Genomic DNA, 22239 nt, shown 5'->3' on the forward strand with positions numbered 1-22239 from the left:
GAACAAAATTAGGATTATATAACAGGAAGAATATCTATATGTATCTGCCAGGATGTTTCTAAACAATAACTGGGTTCATTTACAGGTAGTCCTCGACTTACGACCACAATTGTGCCCAGAATTTATGTTGCTAAGTGAGACAGTTACTTAACAGTGGGGAGTTTTGCCCCATTTTATGACTTTTCTTGCCACATTTGTAAAGTGAATCACTGCAGTTGTTAAATTAATAACACAGTTGTTAAGTGAATCTGGCTTCCCCATTGATTTTGTTTGTAAATCATGTGACCAAGGGGATGCTGCAATGGTTATAAATGTGAAAAATGGTCATAAGTCACTTTTTACAGTGCCTTTGTAAGTTTGAACGATCCCTAAATGAACTGTTGTAAGTCGAGGACTACCTGTATTACAGGAAACGAAGAATAATCCACAAGAATGGCTTAGTATTGTTTGTGAAGCAGGTTCATGTGGTCTGTAGTAACAGCTGCATTTAGCTCAGTTCCATAGGAAAAAAGGTAAGATGAGAAGTCTACAAAGAATGGAGACGAGGGATTGACAGCCCTGCTTTCCATTCTTTGGGATTATTTATCAGAATTCCCCAATCACACATTGTTTCAGGACAATCCCTTGCAGCAAATGTCATCTCACTCTATTCTCCTTAAGTCAGTATTCTATGTTCTCCATGAAACTGGATTAATTCCATTTGTACAGAGGACCTCCAGGTTTATTCCTATTCTGCTAAAAAAAATTCTTAAAAAACATTGAGGTCTTCATGAATTCTCAGACCAGCTAAAAAACGTAAAAAATTCACTTTGAAATCATCCCCCAATAAAAGTCAAGCTATTTTCTAATGTGCTAAATTGAGTCCAGACCTTCAGTCAGTTCATACTTGGACTAAATTGTGTAATCCAGCATTTCTTTATCTAGGGAAGCAGCAAAAGACACATAAGTGATTAACTATGCCACCTGGTGGCAAACAGCAGCATGTTCAGAATTAAATCTTTTTCACCCCCATAATATATTGACTAGTCTGTTACTAATTACAAGATTGAATTTTAAAGATTTGAAGAAAATCACCATCAGGAAAGAACATGTCAAAATATAAGTCTACACAGAGCTGAATGGAATTATCACAGAAGTTCGTGCAATTAAGTTGTATTTTAAGTTTCTCTTCAAAGACTTTACTTAAGGGATTTATCACGTCAGGATTTGTCTCAACAATCAAGACGATTAATTGCATTTGAATTTCAATTTTGTGAGAGACAAATGTACATAAATTAGACATAAGATGTAGCAAAGTGACTTTACTGTTAGAAATTAAGCTATGTACAAAAAGACTGGGGATTAGATTTCAATAGCATCCAACACACAAACCTGTTGTTGGGATAATCCATCTGGCATCGGAGTCATGATTGCTTCTGTGTTAATGCAATCTACATCAATAAACAGCTCCTCTTCCTCCAGACAGGTAGCTCTGTGTTCTAGAAATAAACCATATTAGAATTTCATCCACATATATATAAAGATAATTAGTCCTAAAAGTATTTATTGCTCAAATAATATTTTCATTTGTTCCACCATTATTGAGTAAAAACGTTGAATTTCCACATTCATTGTTCTAAGAAAAATTCAACATAGTTACCAATCATTTTTATACAGCAATATTTTTTTAAAATAATATATATAAATGAGAAAGGAGGTTGAATGTACATTTGCTGGTTTAGGGATAGCAATGACAACATGAAAAGTCTTAAAATTACAGAATTGAAGGTTATTCTGGATGTGATTAACGGTATTACAAGGTGGAAGTAGAGTATGTAGAAGAATAAATGGAATATTTAGCAAGTGTTTTAACATTAAGGGGGAGTTAGATGGATCTATAATATCTGCATGAAAAAATGTATTCGGGGTTTTCATGTGTGTGTTTTTTTTAACGTAGATATGTTCAGGTTAACTGAGATGCATTGCAATGAAGTAGTGGTTTGACATGGAAATGGAGCAAAGAACTGCCAATTATACATAAAGGGCAAAAACGTAAGAGGAAAGAACAGGATTTGTGTATCTTAAAATGTTTACTAAAGATGCAGAAATGGACACAAAAAACATTTTTAGACTTGCAAATGCTACTATAAATGTAACAGTAGCATGCAGTTCATTGTGAGGAATGTTTCACAAAAGAAGCAAAAATAAGCTCCTTTAAGAATATTCTTCTGTTCACCATGTAATATGGAAAGGAGAAAAGTAAAAATAAGTTAAGTGCAGAGGGGACAGGATATTTAAAGACCATGTATCAAGAATATATTACAATATCAGATTATCAGAGATGGCCTGGAGACGTCTCTGCAGTTTTCTTGGCAAAGTTTTTCAAAAGTGGCTTGTTATTGCCTCCATCCTAGGGCTGAGAGAAAGTGACTGGCCAAAGGCCACCCATCTGGCTTTGTGCCTAACATGCCTTGAACTCACAGTCTCCCAGGTTCTACGCTGATGCCTTAACAACTACACCAAATTGGTTCTTTTCTAAAATATACAGATGCTAAATAAATGTGGACACAACACAAATATGAATGACTAGTATGAAAAAGGTACACCAAGCTAGTTTGGTCACAGATGGGGACCAAAACAAATATGTGAAGAGAAGAGGAAAGGGAAATTCCCCCCCCCCCCAAAAAAAAAACTTGATAGTTGAACATCTTGTCTTTGATGAGATCCTGAGAAGAGAATTTAAAAGAAATGCTGTGAGGGAAGTGGCAACAAACATGATAAGAACAAGCAAGGAAGGACAGAAAATTTGTCCAGTTTGTAAGGACAGAAAATTTGAGGAGGCAAAAGTACATGGTGTTTGTGTAAAGCAGGGGTAGTCAACCTTAGCTCTTTTATGACTCGTGGACTTCAACTCCCAGAATTCCTGAGCCAGCTGTGCTGGCTCAGGAATTCTGGGAGTTGAAGTCCACGAGTCATAAAAGAGCCAAGGTTGACTACCCCTGGTGTAAAGTATAATACCACAGGGCTTTTTTTCCTGTGCCATGCCTTGCCTTTCTTCGCCTTACTATCTCACTCCGCATAACACTGCTTGCCATGTGTGGCAAGCTGGTGTGCATGTTGTTTGTCTCTGTGTGTTTGTGCTTGTGTTAAGTCCAACGTTTTTCCTCCAAGACATCCATTAATGAAAATTAAGTAGTCAACTGTATGTATAACCTTTAGAGTATTTGAATTGATTTGAGAAACTGCCTCAACTGAATCACAGAGTTGACCTATCATTGTTTTCACAACTTCAGTCACAAACCATAGCATATTCATCCAGAGCAATGTGATTTTAATAGCAGAAGTACCAGAAATAACATTATCATCCCAGTCAAGATCATTAATGCCTTTTCCGTTTCTGAGTGAAACTTCAAACAATTTCAGTTAACTTCTATTGTTCTGCTAATAAACTCAATTTAATTGCACACAAGCGCGCACACATAAACACACACACACACACACATAGAGTTTTTAATCTTAAGCTCAATTCTATTTTTTTTCTTCAAAAAATAAGTTCAATTAATATTTCCTTACCTGAAAATCTGGATGATATTTCATAAGGCTACCTATGAGCTAATTTAGTTTTCTGAAGCAATGTGGTTTGAAAGATAGTTACACATTTCAATGCTATTTTGCTATAAATGGTTAATTAGTAGTGGACGATTAGTGCATACCTTGATTAATAAAGGACTTAGTTCTGATGAATGACCGACCTTTCTTCACAGCCGCTTTAGTTTTTTCAAGTCCGTCTTTGGTGCCTTCCCTTGCTGCTCTCATGAGCTTCTGCATCTGCAGGATAGAGACAAACAGATTCTGCATGTTCAGTGAGTAATCAGAGTGGAATTCAAAGTGTTACAAATGTTATAGCAGATATGACATGACAAGCACTGCTTGTAAAAAGAACAATGTCAGATTGTGGAAACCAAAGTCAACAATCTATGCTCAAATGATTAATGCCTGGTATTAATATGCCAGCTTTTTAAAATGGTGTTATCTTCCATATTTATACATAGAGAGAGATAATAAAAATTTACACACAGTATTTTCCAGTATTTTACTTCTTTAAAAGAATTTAAGTAAACTTATCCCCTTTGCCATTTTTATACCTACCTCTTGCATCTCTCTCTAGACTTAATCTTAATATCAAGATACCACATCTTCAAGTTAAGTTTAATATACACTCAAAAAGATCAGAACATTTGACTAACATGTTTTGAAACACTGCTGCAACTTTTAATGCTTATTTTTATGGAACTTATATCTCACTTGAAGTGGGATGAGCAGAACAAATTAACATTTATAGAAACCATCCTACTCCTTTTCTTTGATTGCACGAATCTTCATATCCAGAAACTGGGGAAGGGGCCAGTATGAGAATTTCCCTGCATAGCTCACCAGGCATATCTGAATTTAGAGAAAAACAGGGACAGTGCTCTCAATTTTCATTTACATTTGCAGTTTCAATCTCTCTGCTCCTTCATGGAAAGTGTTTTCCCTTCTGATTCCATAACAAGCTAAAGTAATGCTGGTATCCCAATTACATGTTGACTATTTAATGCTAAAGGATATTTATACTGAAAAAGAAAAACAACAACCACATTTATTCAAACTCCCCCAAAAGCTAAAATCTACATGATCTTCCAGAGAGACATCCCATTAGTAATGACGACTCATCTAGGTGAATTAAACTGCAAAAAAATCCAGAAAGAAAATTAACTGTATTTTTCATTACCTAAATATTAAAATAGCAGTCCAAAAAGCTGGCATAAAACCCCTGATAAAATTATTTTAAGGTGACAGCAATGCAAACAGCACAGGGTGAATACATGCTAATTTTTTTTCACCAGCTGAAGAACAATTGTTTTAACATTGATCTGGTTAGAAAATCAATGTTACCTTCAGCTCATGTTTTTGCTTTAGTTGCTGAATCTCCACTCCTCCCACTGTGTTGGACATCAGATCTTTCATCTTTTTCTCATAGTGCTCCTTTAAACGGGTTAGGTCATGAGAAAGCTGCAGTACACAAAAAGATACAATCTTAAAATTTACTTTAAAGTGATTTATGCAGTGCCATAGGATATTCTACTTCTTCTTTCAAAACTGCTTAACATTTAATGTATTTGTTATGGCTTGGAATTATGTAATGCAACTGGATGATATAAGCATTGGCCTACTACAACTTTGGGAAGCACAAATATGCTAGAAAAAGCCATCAGAATTACATACTTGTCTTCTGTGGTTGCCACGCAGAAAAGAACTGGGTATTCCATTTTTATACTCTGAGTCGCTTTGTTCTTCATAGCTTTCAAATTCACTTGAACTCCACCCATATTCTAGAGAGCTATTTCCACCTTCATCTCCATTCTCAACATCATCATAAATCATCTCCTCTGCATCCATTAAAAATATAAATATAATTAAGTTATATTCCTGTAAAAATTCTATCTCAGATATCTATGATTGTAAATGAAAAATCTTTCTTTGCTATTTTCAGTCCGAGGAATGAAAAATAATAAGAGATTTATAAGGAAAGGTCTATTTTCAATGCACTAATTTTAAAATTTGGACTTCAGGCTTAGACTCGCTTAAAAAAACATAATCTCTAGGAAATCCAGCTTATTTTTTTTTTTAAAAAAAATCTGAACTTAAGCTAATATATTTTTATTGTGTGCATGTTTAAGAATGACTAGTATTTTCTTCCATTACTTCATGTCTTACAAACTCCATTTCATTTATTTATCTATTTCCTTTCACAATTCAAAGCTTATTAATAATTTATATCATTGAAACAAAAAATAAGTCATTCTCAGTTAAAAAAAAATAAAATCTTTAAAATTATAAAATCATAAAATTAAAAAGCATGACATCCTAGTCATTGGTCCACCACAACAGTTTTTCTGAAGGCAAAAACTATAAAAGACAACCTAAATTCAAGTAGAAGGCTATTCTGAAGTACAGATGCTACCACAGAATAGCACACCCTATGTGCTTCCATGAAGTGCCAGTTTGGTGTAATGGTTAAGACATCAGGCTAGAAACTAGGAGACCATGAGTTCTAGTCCAAAGCCAGCTGGGTGACCTTGGAAGGAGGCAATGGCAAACCACTTTTTGAAAAACTTTGCCAACTGCAGGGACTTGTCCAGGCTGTCTTTGAGAATTGGATATGACTGAAGGGAAGAAAAAAATATATGCCTCCCTACTATGTAACTCACGGAAAGTGGGATTATCAGAGGATTCTCCCTGGGAAAATAAGTTTCCCTGGTCAAGTCTACTTGGATAAGATGGCCCTCAGGATACTCTGGAGTCAAGTCATACTAGCACTTGGAATCCCACTTGGAAGCTAACTGGAAACGAGTTCAGATCTCCTGTGCCTGCCCCGAGATAGAGCTCCCTGGGCTGTTGCATGCGCAGGAAGGCAGGAGTGCTGCACTGGTGCCTGCACCAGCCCAGTCCTCGATCTCCTGTGCTTGTCTTGAGACAGTGGGCCACTGCACCTGCTGGAAGGCAAGCACACCAGCAGGGGGAGACCTGGTATAGAGACCTCAGATTCTCTATCTCTCTGATGCATACTCTCTTCATCATCTGCTGCTCCTCCCTTTTCTCTCACTCTTCAGCTGGCACTGTGCATGCACTCTTCCTGCTTGCATGCAAAATTGCCGTCCATGGTTGGCAAACACTCCAGTGGATCAACCCAATGTTGGAGCTTAGAGGGTTTTTGTTTGGTTCTTGTGTTTTTAAACAAATCATGAACTCCCAGAGAACCTTTAATGACCTCTCATGGAACCCTAGGCTTCTGCAGAATCTTGGTTAAGAACCCTGTTATATATCAGAGTTATCGTAGGGTAAAGAGTCTTTAAAAAATTTATAAATAAATAAAAGGGGCTGGGTGAATTAAGATAAGTACTGCTATAAAAGAACTACCTGGTGGAATAGAAACAATTGATTTCAGTCAAACTGTGTATTAATACAATATAAATACATTTGTGTAGTTTTCCCCAGTTAATAAGCACTAGTGGCATACAATATCACCCTGTATAGGATTTCAGAAAAAATATATCTAAGTTTAAATGTAAAAATCAAGGAATGTTTCTTTTGGCAATGATTTTTACCATGGGTGATACAAAGTATGAATAGGTTGCAAATATTCTAAATAATCTAAAAGAATCACGGCAGGGAGCAACAATACGAAATATAACTGAGAAACAATTAAAAACATTCTATATAGAGATGAAGGACCAGAAGAAAGATCTGGACAACACATCACGTCAACACAACAAGTAGCCAGATAAAGATCTGGACAAAGTATCACATCAACACATCAGATAAGTAGTATTCCTGGGGAAAAATTATGGGTCACAGCAGACATAAACTGTATATAAGTCAATATACAAAAGCACAAAACAACAGGTTTGAGATAACATTGGCTTTTGGCAAACCCTTCACTTGTTTAGAAAAACATTACCCATCTGTCCTAGCGCAAAGAAGGGAAGGTAAATGGCATAAGATGAGGAATGAAAAAAGATGAAAATTCTCTTACAACATTCTGTTATACTGGTTCATATTCATGATAATGAGTATCATGATAGTGATAAAGAGAGGGGAAGAATCCTTTAGAGTGAGCAGTTGGCATATCACATTGTCTATTGTAGTGTCAAAACAACTTCACACAAATGGCTAGATATTATATAGTCTTCTAATTGTCATGGGGGCTGCAGCTGCTGGGAACTGTATTTGCACAACTTCGAAAGGACTCCCTTAATCTTGAAAAATATACTTGAAGAAAAATGTGCAGGATGGAACAACATCAGGTAAAAAAGAAAAATCAATGTGAATACTCAAGAAAATCAGCAAAATGGGTACATTTCAGGAAAGTGGAAGAACATCTTTAATAAATTACCAAAAATTCAGATATGAACAAATCTAGTACCTATATAAAAAATCTCTAAAGTAATTCAGATAAAATAAAAAATGCTAGATATTTTACACAAAGGGACATTTCTGAAGAATTGCTTGGGAACAGCAAAACCGCAAAGTGTTTTGTTTTATAGTATTTGTAGGTTATCTCACTCCCAAAGGAGTCTGGGTGATGTACCACAAACAAAGGCATCTCTTCATAAAAACAATTAGATCCAGAATAGTATTAAAAACAAAACAAAAACACACACCAAAAGTGGATAAAGCACCCTAAATAAAGGCCAACACATAGGTGTCTACAGTCAATCAGCAAAGACCAAAAGGATGTTGAAATGAAAAAGCTTTTACTGGTTTACGGAACTGAAGCAGAAGCTTCAGCTTCAACAGACCCTCACGGTGTGACCAAATTTGGCTAGGATGGATAGATTCAATTTTGGCAAGGCATCGTTTGATGTATCCTGGTGCTGGGTGATTTAAGGCTTTCAATGTTATGACCATACCTTCAAACTGAGTAGTGATTATTCCTTTTGCTAGATATCATTTCTAGGGAAGTTCAAGACATCTAGAGACAGAACATTCCAGGAAACATCAGAACATTCCATATTTCTTCTGGACTTCCAGACTATATTCTGGAAACTATCAACTATAGCAGTGGTGGAGAACCTATGGCACGCGTGCCAGAGGCGGCACTCGGAGCCCTCTCTGTGGGCACACGTGCCGTTGCCCCAGCCTCGCCTCCCCCGACCCCCTCCTCACCAGCAGCCCCCCTGGAGGAGAGTCGCCCCCGAGCGTGGCCCACACGGAGCAGCGCAGCCAAGGACATGGCAGCCAGGCAGCATAGACAAGACTCTGTCCTCATGCCCCATCCCACACAGTTGATGCTGTGGGGCACGGGCAGAGGGCGTGGCCATGGTGCTGCTGGGCTGTCTGGGCGATCTGCGGTGGGCCCTGGAGATGGTGAGTGGCCTTGTGGGCGGGTGGAGGACGGGGTGGGGGCGAAGCAGGGCAGGGGGTGGAGCGGGGGCGGGGCCAGTTTTTGGGCACTCGGTCTCTAAAAGGTTCACCATCACTGAACTATAGCAACCACTTCTGAAATGTATGAGTCTACCCCAGGGCTAGGCAACCTTGGCTCTTTTATGACTTGTGGACTTCAATACCCAGAATTCCTGAACCAGCCATGCTGACTCAGAAATTCTGGGAGTTGAAGTCCACAAGTCATAAAAGAGCCAAGGTTGCCTACCCCTGGTCTACCCATAAGTTAGGAAGAAAAACAAAACCGTCCAGTGTTCTGGAATACAGTCGTTGCCCAGAGTCACTGTTATGGGATAGGCAGCCATGTAAATTATTTAAACCAACCAACCAATAAATAAAAGCATTCTAACCTTAACACAGTATGTGTTGCACATGTCTAATTATTTCCTTGATCTAAATCCACCTCAAATCAAACTTTTCACTTCAGTAAAATTTGATTGTACTGCATATAAATACAGAATTGAAGAATAGGTACACAATCCAGAGTCCTTGGTGAACCTTCAGAAGCCTTTAGCAATTACTGAATTATTAAATGTCTGGAGAGTAATCATATTTATTAATTTTAATTGCATGGAAATGAAATACATTTTCATTTTTATTTGGCCCCAGTCATCATTTTGGGTGCATAATCCCCAGCATGTTATTCTAAAGCCAAACAAAGCCTTTGACCTGGAAATTATGGATCCCCATTCTACATGGTAACAACATAAAATATGAGAAATATTGTAGAAGGAGAGGTAGGGAAAAGTTAAATATTTCTTCCACTTGGAATGACTATCAGTATTTTCCCCTCTAATATTACTAATTAAAATTGAATTTAAACTTTAAACTTTAACATTAAACTTATACCTGGTTCAGAGTCTGAATTTTCTCTTGGTACATCATCATATATTACTTCATCAGGATCTAAAAGCAAAGGGGAAAAAACTCTCAATGCATTGTAACCAGAGAAATTCCTTTAAAAATAGTTAAAACTGGTAAGACACACATCTAGAGATAGATTATAGAGCCACAATAAAAAAGGTAAATACACGAACACACAAACATACATATCATATTCAGTTTTTTTCCCTAGTCAGAAGCATATTATTCATTTGATACTGCTTCGCAACTTTAAGTTAACAAGATGAAAATAAAAATGTTCTAAACCAGCCTTTTGATTTCTCCTGCACTACCCAAATTTCTCCTTTGCATTAGGAGAAATCTGCAGAAAGCCTAAAGTTTTGAAATACTCTTGTTTACAAATAAATCTGCAAAGATTTGTTTAATTCTTAAAAGTGCACTTATGTAAATGCATTCATTAGAACATATGTTGATGGATTATGCATCTAAATAAGCATCTTAGATACATAAGCTATAAACATATGTTCTAATGAATACATTTGCATAATTGCAGTGTTAGTAGTAAACAACTAAATAGGAATTTTAGAGTTGAAAATGCATCTTCTATGTTGTGATTCCTCACATTATGCAATTGTTCATGTGACAATTTACTTTTTCAGCACTGATTCTTTAATATCTAGCCTAAGTATAACTACTACAGAGAGCAATTCCTTTTTATTTTACATCCTTTTCAGGAGCACTGTTTAAACTGTAGCACATGTGCTCAGTTCTTGTCTGTTTCTAGTACACTTTCAGGTGTCTATGAATTCATATATGTTCTTTCTCATTTCTATCACAGTATAAAGTTTTTTTTAAAAAAAGGAACAAATATTCACAAAAAGCAAGTTAGATTTGAGCCAAGAAGTAAATGCCATTAAAAAGGGAAATTAATATCTAATGCATATATTATTTCAGAAAGTCAATTCAAGTTAGTATTTTCAAAGTTTAAATTCCTCAGATATCCTTACAATGAGGAAGTTTTCTTCCAGATTTACTGGGAAATACAAGGAAACACACATCAAATGCAACATTTTGTTTTTCAGGCTTTGTTTATACCTTTGAATTTGTACAAAATATATGCCTTTCAATTTATTTGTTTCATCTAACTCACATATGTAAATAATTTCCTTATCAAGCAACTAACAAATATTTTTCTTTAAGAGTACTAAGATACGATTGGACATAATACAATATTTATTTTTGTGAACTACTGTAACGTTTCTGCAAACAGAGAAACAATCTCTGAATTCGGGGCGTGCAAAATATAATCTTTCAAACTGTTACAAGCTTGAAATGATATGAAATTTCCCACCCCAGCACCAAACAGACTATTCAAACATTTAGAAGCTTTTCAATCTTGGAACAGGATGGTTCTGTGATTAAAAGAGCGCAAAGTTTCTTGAACCAGTTTATTACATACTCAAACTGACACGTTTTGCAGACAATTTTGCATTGCCTACTTGGAATTTATAAATATCATCTGAATAATGAAAACAGTCCAAGCATCCAGAAGATGTTGTATAATTAAACAATCTGATAAATGCAGCAATCTGAGCCACTGACCCAAGACTGTCAAATTCCTGCAGAGGAATTATTGGTCATCCATACTCACTCTCCATCCACTCTGTATTTGCAGGATCAGCCACCCATTTGGCCAAGGCATTCTCATCTATGCTCCCCTGATTATCTTCACTATAAATTAAGCACACAGAGAGAAAATAAAAATGATTTGCATGCGTTCAACTGACTTGAAGCACAATCTTCCTTGCATGTTGACTTGGAAACTCCATTAAGTTTAATGAGAGTAGGAGAATATGGAATTCCATTCATTACTACAATGATAATTACTGAATTTAAAAAGATCTTCCATGAAATGTTGTCCTCGACAATATATTGTTACTTAAAATATGCTTCAAAAAAATCTAAATTGCTCTGAGTAAAGTGGCAAAGAAGCCTGAATCCATAGGGCTTAAAAATGTGCAGGAAAAAAGTGAACACACAAAAGAATCTTCTTTGGTAGGGGCATAAGTAGTGCTCTGTAGGCTTCAATGCAATCCTTTCAGACAAGACCTCTGACAAGACATCTCCCAAGTTACCTAAAGTAATGCTAAACATAGCTTCACGCCTCCCATTCAAAAATAGTGATACATTTGCACAGTGCTTTTTTGTTAAAAAAAAAAAAAAAGGCGCCGGAACTCACACACGTCATACAACCCACCTTGCCTACCCTACAAGGTTCCATCCAAAAAAGGTGCCGGAACTCCATTCTGGGCGTTCTATGACAAAAAAAGCCCTGCATTTGCATAGCACTCCCTCCCAGCTCCTCATTAGTCTGCCTCTCTCTCACAGGCATCTCTATAACCCTACAGATGAGAGTGTTTGTACCTCCTTACCTTTGTCTAGACCAGAGGTAGGCAAGCTTGGCTCTTTTATGACTCGTGGACTTCAACTCCCAGAAATCCTGAGCCAGCCATGCTGGCTCAGGAATTCTGGGAGTTGAAGTCCACGAATCATAAAAGAGACAAGCTTGCCTACCCCTGGTCTAGACTCTAGAGGTCATCCAGATTTTTGCAGATCAAATGAGGTGTGCTTGTTTTCCCTCTCCTCATTCTTCCAGGAGGAGGAAGAAAGAGAGTGAGAAAATGAAGAAAGCAGCTAGCAGCAATTCCTAAAGTCTTCTCCTTCCTCTCCTTTCTGCGGAGGCCCTGCATTTTGGGCTACCCTATCTTGGCTGCCCACTAATAGACAGGGCAACAAGATGCATAAGAATCTATTTACTGCCATCTCGGGGTTTGCATTTCAGATATCACAGTTCTACTTCACACAATCAGGTATGCTGAAGTACCGGGCAATGGTGGGGTGAAAAGGGCAGTCCAGCAAGCCTTAAAAGTGGCTTCCTCCCCGCCTTCCCTATATTTATACTAGTATTCTTTCTGAAATGATTATTCATCTAAAATATAAAGAATGTTGTCAATTCATCTTGAGGCTTTGCATGTAACAAAATAGAATATTCTTTATTGGCCAAGTGTGATTGGGCACACAAGGAATTTGTTTCAAGGGCATTAAGTTCTCAGTGAACATGCAAGCAACAAAGTGATAAATCATAAGATACAGGCATAAATCATAAGATACAACCAACAGATAGATGATAGTCATACGATACCAATAGGAGTAGGTAATGAGCTATGCATGCTTCATATTTCATCTCCAAATTAGAAAAATATGTCACTCCTATAAAGTTTTGTAGATAGATTCCATGCTGGTAGATCTGGGCACTCTGAAGATCAAATCCAAAGCACTCTAGAGCCCTGGTAAAAGGCAGTCTGTTTAGTAATGGTCAGGGCTACATTTCTGCCTTATCTTTGCTATCCACCAGCAGGTGTGAAAAATCACACTCCGGTTGCCTTGACTGCCCAAAAGCTATTGAACAAACAATCTGCTTAACCACTTCCTCTCTCTGATATAGTCTGATAGAGTAGCTGCTTTTAACATGGTCTCCTCCACATAAAACAAGTGGCAAAGATGAACTAATATGCCGCTCTGCATCAGAGCTATTTTATTTCCAGTGTCATCACAGGAAGAGACAGGCTAGGAACAAACACAATCTCTAGCCATTACAGGAGGACTTTCTCTCAGAAATGTTTGGAAAAACGGCCTTGCTCTCATGGGCTCAAGAGACTTGGTGGCTTTCGTTCAAATAAGGCCATGTGGATTATTGCCAGTACGTTCCCACTGGCTCTAAATTTAGGAATCTGATTTGGGCCATGTTGCCTAGCAAATGTTTACCTTTCATTCCCCACCCACCAAGAACCCTGGTTTGAAAAACACTGTCTGCAGCTCTAAACGGGCAATGTCCACCTAAACTGCTTACAAAAGACATTATAAAGGGAAGGTTTTGGAAAATGACTCAGAAATGAGTCGAAGTAATAATTAGGTGGAAGCACAGGTGGAAGCAGATAAAGTCAGGCTGAAGTGTGAAGAAACAAGCAGATATTGAAGAGAAAGAGCATTTACTATCGTAACTATAAGAAAAAAAGATTTTAAAAATCTATATAAAACAAGAAAGTTCATTTAATGCAGCATCTTGCTTTGTTCAATAGTCAAATAGTTTTGGAAAAAATGATAGGCATGACATTGCTACGGCTTGATAGATATATAACCTTTATTGTCATTTTTTACTATGGGCACAACGGCACACATTAAAAATGAAATTTAGTTGCTTGCTACTACCCTCAAAGAAGTAATAAAGCACGTGTAGCACCAGATATACCAGCCTATATCCAATAATACATAATCAGACATCAGCAGTCTTCTGGAACAGATTTTGGACAATCTTGATGAGGAGCATCTATTTCATAGATGGATGTCATTCCATAAACAGACAGGCATTATTAACCATGGCCTGTGTTGCTAAAGAAGTTGAATGTAACTATGAAAAGACGGACTGTGGAAGGATCTTATCACTTTTACCTGAACATGTATTAATCCTGCTGTCCTCAGTTTAAAACAGTGGCCTATTTTTTTTTTTACTGAGCTCCAGATGCGCTGAGGCTACAGCTTTGTTGCTCTTTCACAAAAAAATGTCATTAAATATTTGACTTACCTGTTTGGAGGCTCTTCTGAACTCTGAGAATTTGAATGACCATCCTCGGCTACTATATGAACACTTGCTAAAGAAATGATACAATTTCTCAGTCACGGTAATGTTAAAGTGAAAGCATTTTAAATTAACATTCATTATAGTATTTAGGGGGAAGAGAAGAGGGTAGGGTCCTATTAAAAAAGAATTTATTAAGTTTATTAGGAACACAAACCTAATAAAATAGACATTTTCTAGCACAAAAAATAAGTTGTCAATAACACAAAACTATCATTAACAATCCACATAAATCTTATTGATATTACAAAATATATTTAAGCTATGTGTCGGGTTGCAAAACTCAATGTACAACCCACTGAGCAATGTGCATAGCTTTGGATTACACAGAGGGTTAAAAATATCCAAGAAATAACAGGACCATTGACAGGAAAATAATTGTGTTTTTTTAAAAATATAATTGTCCATAGCTCTACACTACCTTCCTCATCCACAGAAGGGTTGCGGATTATAACAGGACTGGAATACGCCGGCAATATCAATGGCAAATTGGATGGCACAGCATAGCCACAAGGTACCGGAACAGAATATCCACTTGAGAGGGTGGGACTTATAGTTCCATCTTGTGTACTTGGCTCTGGTGACAGCAACAGCTCCTTTTCCTGCATTGGCGAAATGGTTATGACAGAGTATGGGTTTACCCGTGGTAGGATGCCCTCTGCATTGGCTTTGGAGCTCTGCATTTTCTCAGTTTCTTCTAGGTTTTCTAGATTTTCATTCCCTTGAATACAAAAGATACACACTGCTGTCAAAGCAACTCTTCTCATAATGAAAAAAAAAAATCAAACTTCCTCCCTCTGCAATATGGCTTCTCCTCCCCTTCAAAAACCAAGTTACTTTCTACATACTGCATTTCAGATCTGCAGGCAAAAAAGGTGCTTGGAGCACACGTGGATTAGTTACATAATACTGGTCTTCAGCTCCTTAAAGCAGCTACGTCTTTCCCAGGATAAAGCAGCTGACTTCTTGGGGAAGAAAAGCCTCGTAATGGCCAACATCAGCTCTTTCCCCCCCTTGTTCTCTCCCCTGGGATTTTAAGGCAATCAGGAGAGCACTGGTTTCCAATTACAAAAGGAAAATGCTGAGGGCATGTTTATGTTTGAAGGAGGATTTGTTTCAGGTGGAAGAACAACAAAAGAATTTGCAGCTGACAGATAGCTAATGGGGAAGGAAGAATGGGCTTGGACTTCAGCAAACCAACAGCAAGCAAGCTGAAAGGGGAAGCACAACTCAGCAGGTTCACCACTCCAGCAGAAATGGTGAGAAATTACAGCCAGTCAACAGGTGGTAAAGCACCTTCCTTTTCCACCTCAGCACAGAGGTACAGTTTCCTCCTGTACCATTAAAAATAAAAACACCCTCCCAAAAGGCCTTTGTGGCCCGAAAAGAAAGGTGAGGACTGACTACAAATTATTTTTATAGGTGTTTATAGTAGAGACCCAATAATAGTTAGACAGAATGCACTGTTATTTTAAACTAGCTTGCATACAAGCAGAATCCACAGCTTGAATGTTTAATCTGTTAGGCAAACTGTTTGGCCTTGAGATTTTAGAACAGCGTGGAGGTGTTGAGTGCTTCAGATGAGAAGGGGAAAGGGTGCTTCAGAGTGCACAAGGGCACTTATCTGCAATTCCTTAAATCTAATGGGGTTTTTTTCCCCTGGGATTGATAACCATTGAAGTCTTTTGGGAAATAGTACAAATCACCAACAAACAGACCATTTTTATCTTTCCTGTGTTTTAAAGGAAAGCCTTTAGAACGCTTTTGTTATAAATTTAATAAACTTGCTTATTTTCCTAACTTCTACCTTAACACTTAATATATATGTATAGTATAATATAGCATAGGCTGAGTAATAACACTATGTCATTATCTATGTGTATATCTTAATCCAAAATAGTTGTATAATAATTCTGTTCTCCTTTGTTGCCTGAGTTTATACCACAGTTTTTCAGCCACCTTCAGGTTGGTTGCCTTCAATTGCTGTCAGCTGCTGTTCTTAATTGGAGATCCTAAGACTTGTAAACTTCTCTCCACTGAGAATCAGGCTGACATAGATAGAAAAACCTCAGCAACTCAAGCAGTGACTTGTCCTGAATTATACAACTCTCACCATTCAATGTAGGAACATTAGAAAATATGACAATTTTATACAGTAGACATGTTGGCCAACATGAGAATTCCAGAATGCTGCATCTCTTGGCACTGGAGTAATCTCTGAGAGTGTCATCTCAGAGAGTGTCATCTCACAGTGGCTTAATTGCATAGGTCCCTAAGAGTAATTTACACGCAGCTTTTCCTGGGACAAAGCTCATTTAGGCTTTCATGCAATGAACAGTTTTAATTTCTGAGGGTCCGAATTAGTTCAATCCATGATGCCCAAGAATGAATATTTGCAAGTACCATGGAGTTACTCTCAAAGGCAATTCATATTCACAAAAAGTAGTATTCTCATGATTTATTTTGCCTGGAATCATGTACCTATACAATTTGCCTCTTCTTGAATTGGCAAAATATTTTGTCTGTCTGCTTCTGGTATCTCATCTCCGCTATCAAAGTCAAACTGTTCTCCTTCTTCTTCCTCTTCTTCATTAGCAGCAGTGACTGGTATGTCATTTCCTAAAACTAAAGAGTGGACATCTTTAAAAGACAAACCAAACCCTTGACAAACAATGGGTATGAAATGAATAACAATCACATTTTTAACACTTGACATTAGGACTTAGGATATTAGGACTTCAGTATGCTTCACATATCAATCTTACATTCAAATCCTATGAATGTCTATTTTCAAAATTATAACATATATTGATTACTGCGGAACTAGTGTTGGAAGTATATAGGAAGTATATGGTAAAAATTCAGCAGATACATGAGAAGAAATGCCACTATTTAGTTGGTAGCTGTTATTGCTCAAAAGTAATGTATGCAATATATTATTTTGATATACATGCAACCAATTTATCCACCATTCTTAGAAGCAAATTAAAAATACGGAACTTCCAAATAATCAATGCTGATACAAAAGAATGCAGACAATCTGCTCTTAATGATCAGCATCCTTATACGTCCATCAAAAGGTGTATAAAGCCAGTAAGAATCTCCAATACACTTTCAACATTTAAATTGTTTCATGCCAAGGTGATTTTCTATAGAGCCAATAGTTTGACTACTTCTAAAACCAAAATGAACTACCTGGATTCAAACAAATTTATGTTAGGAAACATTTGCAAGCTTGCCCTTTTATAAATATATAAAGGTAATCCTTGACTTATGACCGGTTGCTTAGTAACCACTTGAAGTTATAGTAGACCCCCCCCAAAAAAAGCTACTTACAACCCGTTTTTAAGTTCATTGCTCCAATGCCAACACAGTCAATTGTCCTTACAATCAACTGCAAGGGAAATACAGAAAGGGAAATACAGATGCCACGGTGGATGGGGGGGGGGGCTTGGATAGGCTGGGGTGGAGGGTCATGAGGCAATCACGTGGGCACTTCACTTATCAGTGTCATGACTTCTGACCAAAATGGACAGTCCCCATTAGTCCGTCTTGAGCTGAGGACCATCTGTATTCCTATTATATAGAACATGTCTCCAGTATGAACATGCAATGTTTTAATATTAAATTACATGTTAGTTCAGAGTAAACTCTGTTAAAATATTTAGGACCTCACATTACAACACTAATTTGATAACATGCTGGCTTATATATTCAGATATATTACAAAAAATAAACAACTGGCCAATTGAAAGGCAGCAGATTCCTACACAAAGACATTAGATAAGCTCCTTTTTAATTAAAAATGATATCAGGCAGTGATGTCAGACCTGGGTGTTTACTAGGAAAAATTGGTCTAAGAACAATACCCAGAGATTTTATATTGCTAAAGAAACTTTTATCCAAATGTGAATTTATGGGAAATAGTATTGGAATATATTAAACAAACAAATAAATAAAGGTGGATTCCAAAACAGATGAGGTCTACAGTCTGCCAAGGAAGGCTATATTATTTAATAGTTTCTCTGAGGAAGGTCTGAAAGCTTTTGCCTGCTGGTGAATAAAGCAATATTAGAGGTTGTATGAAACTGTTCATTTCTCTTGATCCTTCTAGCTAAACATTTAATCTATTTTGACTCACTTTACAGGAAGATCAAACTTTGCCCTATCCCAGTCAACACCATTCTTATTTATTCTATGTACCTTTATTTTGTCCAGTGATGGCAATTAACAAAACACATATGTTTTATATTTGTAACTATCATCATTATCAAAGCCTTGATTCTTACCACTCACTCAGCATTAACTGTAATGTTATCAGCTGCTATCCTTTTCCTCAAATACCACTTTTGGAGCAATAAAACAATATTTTTTTTTAACAAAGACAGAACTTTGGCCACATATGTGTTTTTAATATTATCTGAATCATGGCCCTGTCTAACTTCTGCTTTTGACATGTAGCCATCACAAGGGAATGGGTGAGGTAATTAAATGGTAACTAAGTATTTTTCATCTTGGCATTTTAAATTCAATCAACACCTTAAAAAAAATCTATTAAGAATGGAAAGCATAAAAGAGTTCCAAATTTATGGAAGAGTAAATGCCTAGGTTACATTTTTGTGCATACATCTCCTTAGTATATGGGAATGACTTGGGAAGAGAGATGTTGCCTATGGGATAATAATATAGGAGAGGTCATAACCTACAGCTGCATAATGGATGTAGAAGGAAACTCAGAAGGACCTTGCCCCCCCCCTTGCAAAAAGTGCTCTGACTGTAAAGGAGACAGTGGGATACTTGTACTTTCAGACTTGCAAGAGTCCCTTAATGTAGCCTTACATTAAGCCAGAATTAGCTAATCTGGTCTTGTTTCCAATCTGGTCTTCTCAGAAAAGGCTGACACTTTTCCACAACAATGACACCATCTATAAAAAAAGCTTTCTTGGAACTGGAGAGATACAAAAATGCCTTGATGTGGAGCTGCGAGAGCAGATGAACCTCTAAACAAACAATACTTACTTAGAAATAAGAATGGTTAGGACTATATTTTCATTTTATACTTATATTTACCATTAAATGGAAGAAATGTGTGTTGCCAAGGAATTTACTTGCACTAACATTTTCAAGTTGCTGCATGGATTCCATTGGTAGCCTTCCTGTGTTTTCACACTGCTTTTCCTTTATTATTTTGAAGAATAATTTATTCAAGAGTGAAAAGAATAGCTGTACAACATGCTTGACTAAACACTAAAATCCATTTGTCTGACAACAGTCTTTGATTTTAAAATAGGGAGGGAAACAGTGCCTTACTACATGGCCTCCACATAATACAAGATAGGAATCAATAAGGTGGTAGATTTTAGAATCAAAATGGATGCCTTTAGACTAACAACATCTAGAGCTGTGGTTCCCAGCTTTTTCTATGTCCCTCACCCTTAGGAAATTTTTTGATTAATATTCACACACAAGTAATTGTGACCTGTGACTCATCCCTAAGGGACACAAGCCACTCTTTGCCACACACCCTGAAATTCCTTCTTGTATCCCCTGGGGGTGTGGGCACTCCAGGTTGGGAACTTCTGATTTTGGGCCTTAAAGGAATATCGAAACTATAAACTACACGCAGGAGTAAAAAAGAAAAGAAATCCCAGTATGGCACACCCACTTCTGTATTCTTGCCAAGGAAACTGACTAGGCATGTCCATGAAGTCACCAGGAGCCCAGCATGACTTGGGAGATTAATCTTTAATTGGAAATATGTTCTTTCATGTATAAGTTAACAATGCACAATACCCTGCTTACATTAGTGGGGGGAAAAGATTTCTGTTCTATCTCTCTGTTGTGAAGCATGGCTGTTATATAAAAGTAAATAATTAAAGCTGGTTTACCTAATTTTATTTTTCTGTTTTTTAAAAAAATCAAATACTTTGGCTTTTCCCTTTCATTTTAAAAGACTCTTCTCTTTTAAAACAGAAATTCAGACACAAAACAATCTACCAGCAGCTTCCACAAAAAGGACTATTGAGAGCTACAATTCAGAAGCTGTTCTCATTCGATTTAAATCTTGGCTCCATTTGTACCATCTTTTGTAACTGTCTATGTGCATAAATAGGCATTTCTCACAAACAAATGCCATATAGTACAAAGTTCAGTCTAAGCAATATTCTTACAATCCTCAAAGAAGGCTCTGTCATGCAGGCTTCCTATTAAGTTCTTTGTTAAACTCCTCACCCTAGATTACATGACTTTTAATAATCCATAATTTACAAATATTCAGTGCACAAATTATTTTAATTATTTTTTTGCAATCATACGTAAAACTTAATGCTGAAATGTCATAAATAGGATTGCAGTCTGTCAGGCGTTTTTCATTAATTTATAAAAAGGCTACCATAGTGTCTTATATTTCAGGGTAACACTCTACTTTTTCTAAATGTACTTTCATTAAATAATTACCCAAGTTGAGCATTCTTCACCAAAGTTTCTCACAACATTTTTATGCATAGATAAAGTTTTAGAAGATAAGTAAAGCTGTATCAGTAATTCTGGCCATAGCCAAAGGTTCGAAGAATAGGTTTTAACTTTTGATGCCTCTCCATCCAATGTGGACCTGGCCTTCCCAAATCTCCAGAAAATAAATCATTTGTCTTTAGGTATTGTGATATTTCCAGATTGTGAAACATAAAAACGATTTTCTTTAATGGAAAGTATAGCACAATGCAATTATTAAATCTCTCAGATTCATCCTAAACATAACTCAGAAGATCTGGATATACTATCTCACATTAAAAAAAAGAAAGCCCTTTTACACTGCAAGGAAGTCATAGAGATAACAAGATACTGGCCGGATGATACTGAACTCCCAAGAAAGTGTATAATGTAGACAGTACAATAGAAATCAGTGGTAGCTATATCAGAAGAGATACTTGGGGTTAAACTATCATTAATACATACTGGAAGGAAGGAATGTTTGCTGCTGGGCAGCATTTTAACATTTTTTTCAGCCAAATAATATATTGTTTATGGCTGAATTAAAAGGCAGTCTTCCCTTTCAAATACTTAGGTAAATGGAATTCTGTGGGCATACAGAACTTAAGTGTGGCGTAAAAGACAGCAGCACGCAAAAGCAGATTTTCAGTGAATATCAGATATCCTTCAGGGAGTATAAGGGTATTTTATGGACTCCATCATTTATGAATTCAGAGCCTACCCAATACCACCTCCTTTGAGAACACTATACGAAGGACCATGTTTGAATATGTTTTACTTGTATGCTTCCCAGAGTCCCTCTATGAGGGATAAGGGCCTTTTCTAAAGTGGATGGATGGATGAATGGATGGATGGATGGATGGATGGATGGATGGATGGATGGATGGATGGATGGATGGGCGGATGGACAGACTGATTGATTGGTAGAGATAGAGACAGACAGGTAGGTAGGTAGAGACAGAGAGTCAGACAGACATACAGGCAGACATAAGACACCAAAAGCACAGTAATTTCTTTTTTAAAAAAGCACTACGCTCTCAGCTGGGTGGCACGTGGCGCTGACTCAGTGCCGCCCTAAGTTTTGGGCGCGCTACGTGGATGACACCTTCGCCGTCATTAAGAGGGACCAGAGGGCGGCCTTGGTTAATGCACTTAACTCGGTGTATGTGGACTTGCGGTTTACGGAAGAGGAGGAACATCAGAGTCAGCTGGCGTTCCTGGACGTACTAGTGCAACGCCAGCGTGAC

At 37.1% G+C, this 22239-nt stretch overlaps 1 protein-coding gene across 1 annotated transcript in view; it reads right to left on the reverse strand.

Moving 5' to 3' along the window:
• The window catches only part of ARHGEF10 (Rho guanine nucleotide exchange factor 10), a 40237-nt gene that overhangs the window by 15512 nt on the left and 2486 nt on the right, over positions 1 to 22239 (reverse strand). Inside the window, exons 2-10 of the mRNA XM_015820782.2 lie at positions 16985 to 17128; positions 14925 to 15224; positions 14450 to 14516; positions 11459 to 11538; positions 9814 to 9870; positions 5245 to 5408; positions 4915 to 5031; positions 3693 to 3807; positions 1372 to 1478 (exon numbers count right to left, since the gene is read on the reverse strand). Of these exons, the coding sequence (XP_015676268.2) occupies positions 1372 to 1478; positions 3693 to 3807; positions 4915 to 5031; positions 5245 to 5408; positions 9814 to 9870; positions 11459 to 11538; positions 14450 to 14516; positions 14925 to 15224; positions 16985 to 17128 (1151 nt within the window). The remainder of the gene's footprint in view (positions 1 to 1371; positions 1479 to 3692; positions 3808 to 4914; positions 5032 to 5244; positions 5409 to 9813; positions 9871 to 11458; positions 11539 to 14449; positions 14517 to 14924; positions 15225 to 16984; positions 17129 to 22239) is intronic.

The sequence above is a fragment of the Protobothrops mucrosquamatus genome, unplaced genomic scaffold, assembly GCF_001527695.2.
Source record: "Protobothrops mucrosquamatus isolate PMUCROS unplaced genomic scaffold, P.Mucros_1.0 scaffold1182, whole genome shotgun sequence".
Taxonomy (NCBI): domain Eukaryota; kingdom Metazoa; phylum Chordata; class Lepidosauria; order Squamata; family Viperidae; genus Protobothrops; species Protobothrops mucrosquamatus.